Source organism: Coloeus monedula, assembly GCF_965178545.1.
Source record: "Coloeus monedula genome assembly, chromosome: 7".
Taxonomy (NCBI): domain Eukaryota; kingdom Metazoa; phylum Chordata; class Aves; order Passeriformes; family Corvidae; genus Coloeus; species Coloeus monedula.
Window position 1 is genome coordinate 21,928,620 of NC_138787.1, and position 15,981 is coordinate 21,944,600.

The 15,981-nt window shown below is 35.3% G+C and overlaps 1 protein-coding gene across 1 annotated transcript; it reads left to right on the forward strand.

Moving 5' to 3' along the window:
- Positions 1–564: 564 nt before the first annotated feature.
- On the forward strand, positions 565–11,160 carry GALNT3 (polypeptide N-acetylgalactosaminyltransferase 3; the record flags this gene model as incomplete). The annotated part of the gene is made up of 10 exons (XM_082285034.1): positions 565–1,073; positions 2,412–2,584; positions 3,793–3,942; positions 4,187–4,421; positions 5,145–5,262; positions 5,634–5,834; positions 6,903–7,034; positions 7,667–7,768; positions 10,410–10,562; positions 11,038–11,160. The coding sequence occupies 10 exons, from the start codon at positions 565–567 to the stop codon at positions 11,158–11,160; spliced, it is 1,896 nt and encodes a 631-aa protein (XP_082141160.1).
- Positions 11,161–15,981: the final 4,821 nt, after the last annotated feature.

Here is a 15,981-nt window from a genome sequence, read left to right on the forward strand (position 1 = left end):
TGACTGAGAAGTCTTTCCTATCTTTATAGTTCACTTTCCATGTGGCTCTTTCTGACATGCAGCTTGAACTAATGTATTGATTCCACCTGTTTCTCTTCTGTCCCATCATCAGACTAAAATTCCCTGCTTCTACAAGACTTTATACAACACTTTCTTCTAATTTTAAACAAACTAATTAGAAGAAAATAAATATGAAATAGTGGCACTGTGTAGAAATACTGTTTTATTCTTGATGGTATTCCTGGTTTCTGGTTCTTCAATGTGAAGTGTATTTAAAAAATAAAACCCAAAACAAAAAACAGGGGAAGGGCATTTTGGATATCTTATAGATAGGTTTGATGTCTCTTTAAGTGATGTAGCATGTGTAACGCTTGATTTTTGGGAGTTGTGAATTAATTCCTCTCCATTAATTTCTTATGGCTGTATATAGTTAAATATATTCGATGTCTAAATGAAAACTATTTGTTTTAATTTACAGGTGTTATAATTTCAAGAAATGCTGTGACATATTTGAAGAACAGCACTCACAGAAACGTCTGTTGTGTGAAAATTTTTAAAACTAGAATGGCCTTGAAAAAGACACCTAAACTATTTAAGGCATTTTTTCACTGGAAACTTTGGAAGTTCAGCATTATTGTGTTTGTCTTTCTGGTATTTTTATTTTTATTACAAAGAGAAGTGGGTGTTCAAGATTTCAAGGATGAAGCAGGGATTGAGCCAGTTCTTGGAAAGAAAAGTCATGTATTTGGTCTTGTGTTAAATGCTATGAACAATATCAAAGGTGCAAAGCCAAAAATGCAGATAAAAGCACCTGTTAGGCAAACTAAGATTCCTGGAGAGAGACACTGTTTGCCAGGGCACTATACTCCAGTGGAACTGAAACCCTTTCTAGATCGGCCCCTTCAAGATCCTAATGCTCCTGGAGCTTCTGGAAAAGCATTTAAAACCATCAACTTAAATTCAGAAGAACAGAAAGAAAAACAGGTTGGAGAAGAGAAACACTGTTTTAATGCATTTGCAAGTGACAGGATTTCTTTACATCGAGATCTTGGACCAGACACTCGACCTCCTGAGTAAGTTTAAATGTGTAAGTTCTAATAATTGAAAAACTTCTCAGAAATTCAGACTGCAAAGTGATTTGAGAGTTCAGCAGTAGGTGATAGTTTAGGAAAGTCTCCTAGCTATACATAATGATTGGCTGTACATAATGATCCACAGTGCCAAAGCCAAGAATGTTTAGAAAAGCTCACTTCTTTCATGGCTTTGAATTCAAAGTAACCATATTTAAATAAGGTGTTCTGCTTTTGCCTTTAAGCTAAAATTTCTGAGTAGCTTTCAGGAAGCCTGCTAAGTTTTACTTAGAAGAAAACGAAAAATGTGGTTTCAACGTTTTTCCAATTTAAACACCACCCCCCATTTTTTTAGTATTCAGTGTTAGTAAAACCACTGGCATAATTTAATAAATTAGGAATTGTAAACTGTTGAGCAAGGTAATGGAAGGTCTCAGCAGCAATCTTGTAGTATTGAAAAATTTTATAAATACAGACTGCAGGACTTGGGGAGAGTGGGAGAGTGGGTTTAGTTATGAGTCTCTGTCAGTGTCAGATGAAATGCTGTCAGCCACCTGTGGCAGACGTGGCTAAACTTACTGAGCCGCTGATGATACATGTGGTGCAGCTCACCATAACCTTTCCGAGAGCATAACTGGGGAGATTTTGCTTGTGTATTTTGTGAGGCAATGACTGTGCTTATTACCTTGGGGTGTCTTCCAGTCCCTAAAGCTGACAGGCAATAAACACTAAGTGTGCAACTTATGAATACAGAATACAGCATTGTCATCTTGACTTGCCGTTGGATCTAAAATTATGTTTAGGATATATCAGTCTTAAAAAACTGTAGGTTTAAAATTGTATCCCTTGAATGGGATATGCTGCTGTAAGGATTACACAGTATTTCTTCAAAACTTTGAAATTTGAATTGGATAGGTTATATTTTTCCTTGTAAACGCTGCATTTTTCTAATAAATATTCTTCTTTGTATTCTTAGGTTTCAGCAGTAATGGTGACTTTTGAGTCAGCTCAGTCAGTACCTGCTGCTGTCAATAGAATAACATTTTTTCCTGAAGAAGGCTTGGGTATTATATGAAATGTACTCAAATGTGTGTGAGACAGAAGCAGAACTAAGTTGTTCAAGTGGAATTCTCAGTCATAATATTTTTTTAAATATTCTGAACAACTGCTCTGTTTGAAGTACCTACCTTTGCACTCCAGTACTGGGATAGAAAACAGAGAAGCTGAAATAGTTAATGTTCATTGTTATAAAGCTTTGTACTAGAAAGAAAAGTTTCTTTTAAGAGTTTGAGTAAAAAATTATTGTCCATTTTGTCACCCCTGACACTTTCTAATCTGTAGATGTATTGAACAAAAGTTTAAGCGTTGTCCGCCATTGCCAACCACAAGCATTATCATAGTTTTCCATAATGAAGCGTGGTCAACTCTGCTCAGAACCGTTCACAGTGTGATGTACACATCTCCTGCCATACTGCTAAAGGAGATTATTTTGGTGGATGATGCCAGTGTAGATGGTAAGAAGTCTTTCTGGTTTTGCTTCTTTTCCTGTTTGCTTTTTTTATTGAAGGCATGTTGGGATTGCAGATAAATTGGCTAAGAGGATGTCTCTTTACCACTGTCGACATTCATAACACTATTCTAAGTGGTTTTGTTTGTTTCTTTTTTTTTTTTTTTTTAAATTTAAAATAGCCCTCCCCAATCTTGTTTTTCCATAAGGTAGTCAAATATTAAATTCTTGTGCTCTAAAAGGTTTTTAAACTCCATATCTATTTTTTCCAGTTCTGATGCCGATTTAACTGCATAACTGCTTGCATGACAAGTATCTTTGTAATTTGTGTTTAAAACCAACTGCAATTTGTAGAACAAAATATCCAAGTATAAATTGGCCCAGAGTTGTAGGAATTTGCATTTTATCAGTGGTTGTCTTTATGCAAATTAATTTCGTTAATATGAAGAGAAGTGTCTTTATTAGATAGTAAAATAATTTAATGGAAAAATAATCTTCAACGGTCAAGCTGAATCTCAAAAATAAATATATACTTAGTGTGAAGACAAATGCAAGTTCAAAAATCTTTGTATGCTTAGCTTTAGATGAACAAGTCTATACATACATTCTTCTATTAATGTATTTACACTTTTTTGCAATTCTGTATTGAGTATATTGAGACATTTGGATGTGAAATACGTTCAGTAGTATAGTTTAATACTACGGATGGGCAGAATAAAGAAGATGATGTGGGATATTTAATGAGATGTGGGGTTCCTTCTCAAACTTAGAACATTTAAACAGTTTTTTTTATGGCTTCTGTTGCTGCTGTAAATATTGTAGCCTTTGAAAACTCTGTAAGTGTGCCATCAATTAAGGAAAAAATTCGCATGTTCTGCAGGTAATGTAGGTACGAGATCCATTTGCTATGAAAATGGAATTGAAATTCAAATGGTTATCACTGCAGCAGAGATGTACTAGCACACCCTTTCTTGTTCAGAATTATTTTAATGTTCCATCTCCTGTTCTCTGCTGGTCACCTCTTCCTACACCCCTATCCCCAAAAACCTCAGCTCCTAAAAATAACCTTCAGCGGACAGGAATTTTTATGGCTTTGATGTTGAGGTAATTTCTGGGATTAGTGTGAGTTGTTTATCTTGTTAGCTTAATAGTGTAACATTTTGGGCAGTGGCATGTATGTACACTGAATATCCTGACACTGATTGCTCTTTCTAGAATACCTGCATGATAAACTAGATGAATATGTGAAACAGTTTCAAATAGTTAAAGTAGTCCGTCAAAAGGAAAGAAAAGGTCTGATCACTGCACGCTTGTTGGGAGCCTCAGTAGCAACAGGAGAGACCCTCACTTTTCTGGATGCTCATTGTAAGTGTAACCTGTAACTGGGTCTGGTTTATAATGCTGTTGTCTTTGATTTAATGTTGAAGATTTTTTATGAATTATAAATGTTAGCAATATATCATCTTTCCTATTGCTATTTCATAGTCTCAAAAGTATAATTAGCAATGCTATTTAAAAATAGTCCATAATGGCTTGCTGGATGTTAAAACATACCCTGTGTACTACTTTATAGCCAAGCAAAAAGTCAGTGTTCCCATTTTCTCCACAGGTGAATGCTTTTATGGCTGGTTAGAGCCATTGCTGGCAAGAATAGCTGAGAACCCTGTTGCTGTTGTAAGCCCTGACATTGCTTCTATAGATCTCAATACTTTTGAATTCAGTAAACCATCTCCTTATGGGCATAACCACAACAGAGGAAATTTTGATTGGAGTTTGTCCTTTGGATGGGAGTCTCTTCCTAAACATGAGAATAAAAGAAGAAAGGATGAAACCTATCCAATTAGGTAAACATTATTTGAGCACTATTTAAATCCTTCTGTTTCCATGGAGTTTTTCTTACGAACAGCAGTTTGTAAATAAATTAATTTTTCAGATGAGTATAATCAGACATCTTAGCATCTTAGATGTGTTTTGTAATACTTCCTTTAAGAACCACATTTTAAAGCATTCATAAAAATATAGCCTACTTAAGATAGTAATTGCTCTGCATTATTTCTTCTACATACAGTGGAAATTGCTAGTACTCCTTGGGGGAAAGGGCAAACGAGGATTATACACAGCTTTTTCAGAGACAGTACAGTGATTCTGTGTCTTCATTCACTTTACTTGCAAGAATGACAAAAAGGGTCAGAGCACCCAAATACTAAGCTGATAGAGTAGTGCCTTTGATGATAATCGTGCCTGCTTTGTCCACAGAGAGGTTACTGGTCTGTAGGAGTCATAGCTTTGCTCGATATCCTCCATACAGAGAAAATTTATTGGTTTTCCCGATGCTTTCTTTTATACCAGCAGTCATTATTCTGAATGAGTTCTTAATAAATGGCAGTAAGCTGTCAAATGAGATTCTTTGTGAACGTATTTAAGTGCTAGAAGTATTATCTATGCCAGGAATATGCATCACTGTAGAGAAATACTAACAATTGCATGGGAAATTCCTAGAATAGTTGCACTATGATTTTACATCTATATTTAAAAACCCTACTATCTTTAAAATTTTGTTTTTGCAGAACACCTACTTTTGCTGGAGGTCTCTTTTCAATATCAAAAGACTACTTTGAACACATTGGAAGCTATGATGAAGAAATGGAAATATGGGGAGGTGAAAATATAGAAATGTCTTTCAGAGTAAGTTTAGCTCCCTCATTAGTAATTGTCTCTATGCTGACAGTGTAAGGGGATTTGAGAATAAATTAGTATTAGATCTTGACTCCTCTGTTCAATCAGCCAACTAGGACAAGGAAAATTGAATTACTAATTACCTGTGAAATAAAATACAAACATACTCACTAAACTGTTTTTAATTTTTTTTTAGATATTTTTAGGGTTCATTGTAGTTTCCAGGTTTTATCTGATTAGGAAATTCACTTACGGTATGCCTGATATATGTACTCTTGCTAGTGGTTTGATGTGTTCTGGCAAACAATAATATTACTGAATTTTTTTCCACCCCCTGAATTCTAATTGCAGTGCACTTACACACTAAATGTTATTATTAGGTATGGCAGTGTGGTGGACAGTTGGAGATCATGCCTTGCTCTGTTGTTGGCCATGTCTTTCGCAGCAAGAGTCCCCATACTTTCCCAAAAGGTACTCAGGTGATCACACGTAATCAAGTTCGCCTTGCAGAAGTGTGGATGGATGAATATAAAGAAATATTTTACCGAAGAAACACAGAGGCAGCAAAAATTGTGAAACAAGTAGGTGGTGGTGGTGGTATTAGAAATCACACTTGCTGCGGTGAAAGTTTTGGTGAGCAAAAGTTATTTATTGACAAAGTACGTAAGGATTCTAGATATTTTAAGGAAAAGACAGTTCAAGTTGCTTAATGCTGTAGCCCCAACAAACATAAAAAAACTAAAGTGTTTGGGTGGTGAATGTTGATTTGATATTGTGAGGTTTATTTATTGGTGGTTTTTTTCATGCCTTCTCTAAAATCCTGAGTTGTTTGCATTGTGGAGGTACAGGAACTACCAGAAGAGCATGAGAGAAACTACTGAGTGTAGACAATGTAAACAAACTTATTTTTGGAGTGAGAATGTCATCTTGTTAGTCTCAAGTTACTTAGTATTTTTACTGACAAAGCAGGTTTTGTTGTTCTTTAGCAGCAGGATAAAACTTATTTGATGATGGATAACCATCCTGTCTCTGTCTGTTTAAAAATGTCAGTTATTTTCAAGGGAGGTTGGGTGTTGGCTTATTTATTTTGTAAGTTTTCTGCCCAGCTAGAATCTAGAATTTTCTTTTAGAAGCTATTTTTCCCCCTTCATGTGATAAATTTTTGTGACTATTGTATCACTGAAAGCATTAGATTTCCTAGGCATGTTCAGCAGCTAAACAACTGAATTTTGTTTGGGAGATTCTACATTGTACTGGATATTATGCTTACTATTTCATTAATCCAGTTTGTTCTTTCACCTTACACTTCTAGTGAGATCAGTTGGCTTTATGGCTGTCATCAGTATGGCTTTATTTGTACTTTCCCACTTCATGGCACAGTGTTAAAACTTCCTTGGGACTAAAGATACTTCTGTTTTTTCCATCTTGCAATGTATTTTTCTTTTAAGTGCTTTGAAATGATGCAGGCAGGATGTCAGTGGTGTTATGACACTGAGAGACAGTAGTAACTGTAGTATTACAGCATTAACTAGAAAAAAGTCAACAAAGGAAGCTTAAAACTTGTGTAGTACTACACAGAATATCACAGCTTTATGTGTGCAAAATGAATGTTAATGTATTTATCTTCTTTACTTCCCTTCCTCTAACAGAAAACATTTGGAGACATATCAAAAAGACTTGATTTAAGGCAGCGTCTGAAGTGTAAAAATTTTACCTGGTATCTCAATAATGTTTATCCAGAAGCGTATGTGCCAGACCTGAATCCTTTGTTTTCTGGATATGTAAGTGGAGATCCTTATTTTCTATATTCTTCATAGTCCAGGAAGTTTGCTGATCTCTTGTACTACCTTAGCCATAGCTTTTAGACTTCAGCTATCTTTAACTGCTCTATGGTTTTCTGTCACTAGTCTAGACAAAGAATCTCTTCTGCATACCTTTTATAGCTTTTTCAATAGCTGTGTAATTTTCATTTTTCATTTATGTCAAAAGTCATTTTCCCTGCCAAATAACTTTAGACATTGCACTGCTAAAAGAAAACAAAAAAAAATTAAAGTAATAGTTCTTAGCTTGAAGTAAACATGAATTTTCAGCATGTATTTACAAGTAACTTTCCCTTCCTCCTGTTTTAAGTATTTCATGTGAATCTGTTCAAATTGTAATTTGAATAACAGTAAGATTGTACAGAGCAGGCTAATAACTCCATGTGTGACAGTGTAGTTACTAGGTAGGCTTTTAGTTAGAAAAGATCAACTGAGAAAACAGGATTTTTAGATTAGAGCATAGCAGAAATTAAAAATGAACTAACAGCTGTAATTGTTGTTAAACTAAAGGTTACTTTTTTATTTGACTGAGACAGTTTATATTTTTGTCATTCCACTGAGCTTTTTTTATCCTGATAACACCCTTTCTTTAGTTAAAAAATATAGGTAACCGCATGTGTCTGGATGTTGGTGAAAATAACCATGGCAGCAAACCATTGATTATGTATTCTTGTCATGGACTTGGAGGAAATCAGGTAAAATATTTGACACCTGAGTTTTATTCTCTCTCCTGCTGTAGCTTTACCATATAAAACTTTTAATTAATTTTAGAGAAATTGACTAATTTTTAATATGAAATTTCTCTATCTCTTTTTTCCTTTTTTTTTTCTTTAATACTTAATTCCTATATATATTGTTAAAGGAAAATTCCATACCACTCTTCGTGTTGTGTCCCATTTCCAATGTTTGAACTTCAGCATACAAATTCAGATTTCAGACACAGTTGCAGTGCTTCACTTGCCCTCTCCTTTCTGTGCAAAACCTTTTCATGCCACCCTTACTCCTGTCTTGTAAGTGTTGTCTTCTTAATTCTTCCTTTCCTCATGCTTCCTCCTATTGCTTCTTTCTCTGTCACCAGGACTCGCACTGTCAAGGAAGATGCTGGTTGGAATCCGGCCAGTGGGAGGCCAAGTGTCCAGGCCTGAGCCGCCTTCCCTATCACGCTTGCAGCCTCACAGTGTGAGGTCAAAGTGGCCTATCCTGTACTGGCTAATGCAAGTGAATAATGTGATTCCATTTGTTCAAGAGGAGCTCTCTTTGGTCCATAGCTCTTAGAGGCAGCAATGGTGCTCTGTTTATTCTACAATATGACTTGCAATAGATGTCAGACACTGAATCATTCAGTCATTACTGTAATACTAATAAAAGGAACATCTCCTTCCCTGCCCAGAAATGCACACTTCTCTGTTGCCTTCAAAAGTGAATAAAATGTGTCAACTCTAGAACCTTAATAATTAAAGGTCAGCAAAGGTCTAACCGCTTTTATTAGAATATAATTGTTATCTTGGGGAGAGAGGGTGTTAATAAACTTTTTTTCAGTCTTAAAAGACATCCATTGATGGCACTGTGAAAATTGAGACACATAATCCTAGTCAGGTGATACCTTCCCAACCATTTTTAGTGAGAGATGGCATGCTGTCTAGATTAAGAACTAGCCTATTACGCTAGCTTCTCACAGGATTGAATTTGGGGTTTTATTCGATTGTGGATTAATCCTATTAGCCTTTTCACATTGTCACAGTCATTAATTTGGGAACACTGTAGAAAGAGACATTGTATTAAGAGATCTGCTGTATGCTTCTATTATTCTCACTTTCTAAGTTATCTTGGGCTACACTAAAACTCTATTCTTTCAAGTGTTATGTTTTTTGGTTTCCCTCCTGCTACAGAATAACAGTCTGAATCCCTTTAAATGCCAGCCTTCAGAGAATAGATTTTGCTGATAATGCTTGCAAGATGCATATTTGCTTACTTAACCCTTCTCATTACAATGCTCTGGTTTCAGTTGTTCTCCATTCTTTACCAGACTCGTAGCAGTGTAGGCTGGTATTTCCCATGCTGTCATCTTTGTCCATATATTTGAAATGGGAGTAGAAAAGAGAACCTAGTTTTCAGAGCTGTACATCAGTTGTATATTATTCTTCCTTTTTAGATTACTGGAGGCTGGAAATGTGCTCATTTCAATATACAAAATGAATAAAGTTCTAGACCTAGCTTTCAAGTCATTATTTTCAGGTCTTACAGGGATTTTGAAGTTCCAAAAATAAATCAGGACAGATTTAAGTCAGATTACCAGATTACGAGTAAATTACCGTGTCTAAATGACTAAGCAGGTCATTTCTGTCAGTACCTGTTTTGAGGACTAATACTGGTCATAGAGTCTTAAGAATGAGATGCCTGTTTGTTAAGAGTGAGATGCCTGTGAGATGCCTCAGTGCTATTCCCATTGTTTCCAAGGTAGTGAGGAGGTGATTGCTGACCATTGGAAAATGGAAAGCCAGAGGGGGGTAACTGAGCCTGGCCTTAATATTCAAAGGAAAGATATGGTGAAGGTTGCTGACATACAGAGGCAAGAAACAGTAGCAATCAGATGTAATGTTAGGGATTCTGCTGGTTAATGGGGGGAAATGGAAGAGATCAGGATGTTAGGTTAGGGCTGGAGGGGTAAAAGGACAGCTGTGTCTGTAACTGTTATAAGTAAATCCCTGTTAAGACCAGAATTACATCTGAGCCTTAAGAGTACTCTGCTGTCAGGAAATCATGGTAAAATGAGCTCACAAAATACATGCTTATTATTACTTCTCTAATGGTCACCTCACAAGAGGATGTAGCAGCATCCAATTGTTCCCATTTATTGTTTAGATCAAGCAGCAAAAACTGGCATACAGCAATCAGTATGTGACAACTTTTGTTTTTGGTTGCTCTAAGAAAAAGCAATATCCAACAACAGAATTGAATGCAGATTTTTAAGGTCAAGAAATGCCAAAATTCAAGTTATCCATACAACCATCTCCACTCTTCAGTTTGTCTCCTTGGATTATATATGGTTTGTATGGGAGTAAGATTTTGCATCATAAGACACATGCAGCAAGCGTCATTTGCAATTAATACATACAAGTATAAATTAGTATTGCATCAATACTAAAAACGACTTTTAGTTTTGTAAACACTTTTGAAGTGTCTGTGCTAAAAATCAGAGGAATTATTCTGTAGTCTCAAATGTTTGAATGAGAAAAGAAATGTGTTGTTTTGTGTATGGAAATTTGAAAGGCTTGATTTAGTTTAACACTTTTCATTGTGTTTATTTACCAAAATTTTAAAAAATTATTTAAATAGTACTTTGAATATTCTGCACACCATGAAATTCGCCATAACATCCAGAAGGAGCTTTGCCTGCATGCTGCCAAGGGACCTGTGCAGCTTCGCGAGTGCACCTACAAAGGCCAGAAAACCTTTGCTGTTGGAGAGGAGCAGTGGCTGCACCAGAAGGTATATATCCTGGGCAGTGAAATGGCCTTTTTTGTTAGTGATCTTCAATATTAGTTAATTTTGGATTTCCAATAAAAGCACAAACACCAGCAAAACAAATACTCTCAAGCCAGAAAAGAGTAAGTTTAGTTTTGGCAGGAAAATGTAGATAATTTCAGCTTTTCAGTTCCACATCAAAACGTGATGTCACTAGTAGGAATGTCACTTAAAAAAACCAGTTGATATCCTCTAGTTTGTTTGTCTAGACATCCACCTGGAAGTCAATTCAGATGTTTTGTATCTTTTAAAATATTTTACAAAATTTTCTTGACAAAGCAAGTTGGCACTTGCATACTACTTACGTATTTTCTAGTCCCCTCTGCACCACCTGCATGAGCTTACTCTAGAAATCAGCTTAGGGGAGGAACTGTGGGGGGAAATAGCATGCTCATGGTTTGTTCACTTTTTTTTTTCCTCCATTTTTTACTCACTTTAGGATCAAACTTTGTACAATGAAGCACTCCGTATGTGCCTTACAGGAAACGGAGAGCACCCGAGTTTGGCATCCTGTAATCCGTCAGACCCTTTCCAGAAATGGATCTTTGGCCAGAACGATTAAGATTTAATATTATAGGCCAGAAGCAGTTTATTAAAAGAACCATTTTGAACTGTGATCATATACATATACTGTATTTTTACATGATAGTTCAAATGCAAAATGTTTAAACAGTGTCTTTTCCCTCTTAAGTTGGATATAAAATGTGTCAGCAGTGATTTCCTAAGAGTCTGTTACACCAAAGATAATTGGGATCCTGGTTATTTTTTGTTTACAGTATTTCTGTGATAAGACTTTATATGTTGACCACTGATTTATGGATCCTATTAGTTCTCTTTCACCTTGGGAGCCATATGTAGGGGGTTTTTTCAGCATTTTTTAAGTACTTCTGAAGAAGACTAATTTTCTCTGTAGAGTTGCAAGAAATTACTGTCTACTGTCTAAAACCCAATACACTTTATATGTATCTTTTTATGCTCAAATGGCTGACTTATTTTTTTTAGTAATTAACTTTACTCAGTAAAACTTCCTTAATATTTTTTAAGTTCCTTCACTTGGAAAATTAAATATTTGACTGTCAGGTCAAAGCCAAATAAGCCACCACATTGTGCTCAGCTTCTAGAATGTCAGTTCTTTTGTAGTAAAAAAAAGTAATTCTCACTAAAATATGTATTTATGATTATTTTAATGGAAAATCTGCTTACTTTGATACTAATCTTTTGTTTAGCCAAAACTTCTTGTATATTTTTACATTTCATGAATGTAAAAATTTATTATAAAGTTGTATTATAATAGGCTTCCGAGCTGCTTAACAGTCACACATTTTTTCATCATTCTGTTCATTATTGCTTTTAAATTACATGTTATCTACTAAACTTTTGCCCCTACCTTTTAGTGATTTATGCAATATTTACCTCACAGGTTTCTAATGTTATCCATATGTAATTTCTTGTGCAAATTTCTTGTGTAATGATCTTTTTTTCTTATTTGTTTCCCCTTTTACAAAGGACTGATCTCAGAATTATCAGTCTGAGTGAGATCTCGGCCTTTCTAACTAGTTTGCTAATTATAAAAAAATAATATAGCATAATCAAATATATAATCAATTTTTTAAAATCTGTAAAATTAAAACAAAAGTATTTGGCTGCATGATCAAATATAAAGCTGAGAAGGGGTGGGTGTTAAGATTGAATAGGACAAAGTACACTAATAATACATCTGTTATTTTGTCCTAGTAAATAAGTAATAGATAAATGCTAACTTAGGTCTGGTGGGTGAATGGATGATGATGTGGGGTTTTTTTACTTCTGTGGTGGGGAGGGAGCCTGTCTGTACATAATTCAATGGTACCTGACTAATGAGTTCAGTTTCTGAATAAAAGCAAGAAATCCTTTCAGTAGTTATAAGTCATCTAAAAGACAAAAAAGTGAATAAGCAAGGACCAGTGATAATTTTCCAGAAGCATTAACTCTAATTTTTTTTTGGGCTTGATAATGCCTTTGAGTTGTATCTCAGCCTTTGTAAGGCTTTTGGAGACACCTGTGAGAATATCCCATGAAGTTAAAGCTGTACAACTTAAAATAACTTGATACAGTGTGAACAGAAATTGTTGAAAAGACTCTACCAGGAAGGGTTAATTATACCACTGAAACTGGAAGGTTGTGTAGAACAACACTGCACAAAGATCCACCTGTGTCCTCTGATAAATATTTTAATTTGTTAATGGAATACAAGGTACTACTACTTTTGCAGATAAAACCAATATTGGAAGTGCAACAAATGTGGTGGATAAAATGGGGGAGTTCAGGAAAAACAGAATGCAGGTCTATGAGAAAATTGCTGAACAGTATAAATAGAGGATGGGAGATTACACACAGAGCTGCTGTGCTGTGTTGAACCTCAGGTTTGGAATAGAAAGTGTCCAAGGAACCTATTCTAGAAGACAAGGTATTTAGCATACCAGTTTAAAAGTACTTGTTCTTTTAGTTCATGTTATATAGAAAATGTGTACTTTTAATATCACTGAAGGAAATTTCTTCATGCAACCTGTTTCTCTTACAAGCTTGTCAGATTGGGATATGCATATATGAAATATCATTTCTCATTATCAGGTGGGGTTTTGTTGGTTGTTTCTGTTTTTTTTTAAGAGCTAACATTTCAAACCAGAGTAGAATTTAAATTGCAAGGAAATGAGTGTTTTGTTGCACTTGGAGGTAGGAACCTCTTACTAAGCAGTGCTAGAGAAGCTCCACTTTGTCTTTTTTGGTTTTTTAAACTAGTAATCTAAGATCATATCATAGCAGATACAGCAATAGATGTAGCTGTTTTTTTGCAGACATTAGATATAGCAATTCACCTAGTTATTATATTTGTCCTTAGTTCTAGATATAGAAAGGGAAATTAATTCTGTGATTTAAAAATGGTATTTTTAAGATTTTTCCTTCCATTTTTTGAGACTTCTTTTCAGGTCAAAGGGTCAATAGGGCACTAATACAAAATACATATTATACATATCATTTTTTTAAGGTATGTTAACTATCACAGTTCCTGAAACTGTGACATTTTCATCTGTATTTTGCAGTACTTAGTATAGCTGTTCAGTCTTACCTGGACTTCCTACTACCTGCCAGAAAAGATCTATAAACAGAGGAAAAAATTAAGTGACTTTTTTTGTTGTATTCTGTTTGAAGATCCAGAGTTAACTTTTAGGTCACACTGACTATTGCACTTCCAACTATTCGTATGTGTGTGTGTGTGTACATACACATATATAAGCATCGTAATACTAGAAGAGGAATAAGAGATCTGTAAATATGATTGCAGGTTTAGGAAGTTGGATTTTAAGGTTTTTTTATATGCTAATAAAAAACCAGGAGCATCTTCTGGCCATTGTTAATGCTCCCTTGAAAGTGGCTAACAGGCTCTAATAGTTAGAAAGGCTTGCTGAAAAATCAGTTTGTTGCAGAGGGGTTCTCTGGCTCTTTTACATCTTTTTTTTTATGTTTAAATCGTTTTCAGTAATGTCATAATGCTCTGCCCCCATGAAGGGGACAAAGGTAAATACTATTTCATACACAGCATGTAAACATTAGTACATCAATCAGATGCTACATAAACTTCTGAAGGTTACTAGAACAGCTGGCATCAGTGTTAACCTCCATCTCACCGTGCTCTCTTATACAGCCAGGGAGTAATCACAAGTGCTGAAGAAGGCTTGACTTCAGGCCAGGCCAGGCCAGTTCAGCCACACTCCCATCAGGATGAAGCAGGTCCTAAACATTTTGGGACTTCAGGGCCTGTGCCTCTGGGTAGTACTGCCTGTGAACAAGTGGTCCCTACTGGTTGTTCGTGGCTCTACCTGGTAATGACACCATTCACTGCAGTGGGAATTCACCAGCCCACCATACCTGAGGATTTTGTTTTATCACCCTTGGGAGTAATCGCTGATTTACTGTAGGGTGAGTATAGAATACTGAGAGTACTATTAACAGATCAACTTGCAAGTGAACCTTAGAGTTAAATCTTCCTACTTCTGAATGGGCAGCCTGGGATCTTGAATAAGAACCAGTGTTGAAAGCTATTTTACAACATTTTTTATATCAGTATGGCTTAGCAAGCCCTGGAGCAGCCCTTTTAACCACAGTTCATGGCAATGCCAAAAGCAGTCTGATAGCAGATGTGGGACTCCCAACAAACTAAAACCAAGTGAGACCACAACTGCTGTGAGAACTTCTTTATAATCTAGAGAACAACACCTGATCTTTGTCAGTTTTTGTAAATACAAATAATTTAGCTAAATGTAATTTGTCACATAAGCAAGCTTAAGGACAACTTTTAACAAATGTACAGCTCAGTTTGAATAAATATTAGAATAAAAATACAGCAGAGATTCTGCTGTGTTTGTTATTTTCTTAATGAAGCTATGTTGATCGTCAGTTTTCAAAATAAGCAGTTGTCCTGAAATTTAGCAGTACTCTTTGAATGTTGCCATTGAAATGATCTGAGGTGTAAAATTACTGCAAACTGTCCACCAGAGAGAGCTGTTGGAAAATTTTATTCCAACAGCTGTTGAAAACAATTGTTTCGTTACCTTATTATGAAAATTATAGGCACAGATGGATCAGGTACAATATTTCCCTGGCCAAAGAAAATTGTAGGCAGTAGTATCATTAAAGGGCAAATGGATATACCTAAGAAGGCATTTCTGTTTATTTCTTTAATTTAATTGGCATACAAATATTTAAAAACAAAAACACACACACACAAAAATTCCACACAAACTGCTTCTCCTTATGCTATCAGGAATGGGAGAAATGCTTAAGATTTCACAGAGTGTCTTTGGAGGCTCTGCAGGTCTCAGGGAGGAGGTGCAGTACTAATTCTGGTTCTCTTAGCTGAGAGAGGCTCTCTAGTGACTGCATAGCAAAAATGAGACGAACAATGCACTGGCAGCCAGGATGTAACGTAGAAACCTGGTTTACTTCATTGCAAACAAATGGACAATATATATTGTACAATATATAATAAAAATACAGCTGATACAAGTGCCACTAATTAACAAAAAAACTAATGTTAAGACTTAAAAATGCTCATTTTTGTAATATATACACTGCAGTAATAAGCCACAATAAATACATCAAATTTCATATCATTCATAATAAATACTGAAAATATAAATACAGAAGAATACAGTTAATTTGAATAAATTATTACAACATAAGATCTAGGTTAAGTTCTGTTGAATATATTGTAGCTTATATTACCCTTTGGCATCTTTGATGTTACAACTTGTTTAAAAAAAAGGAAATTAAGGAAAAGCGTAGTTCATGAAGCTTAAAATTATTTCCATATACAGATTTTAAGATGAACTTTCTTTCCCTTTGC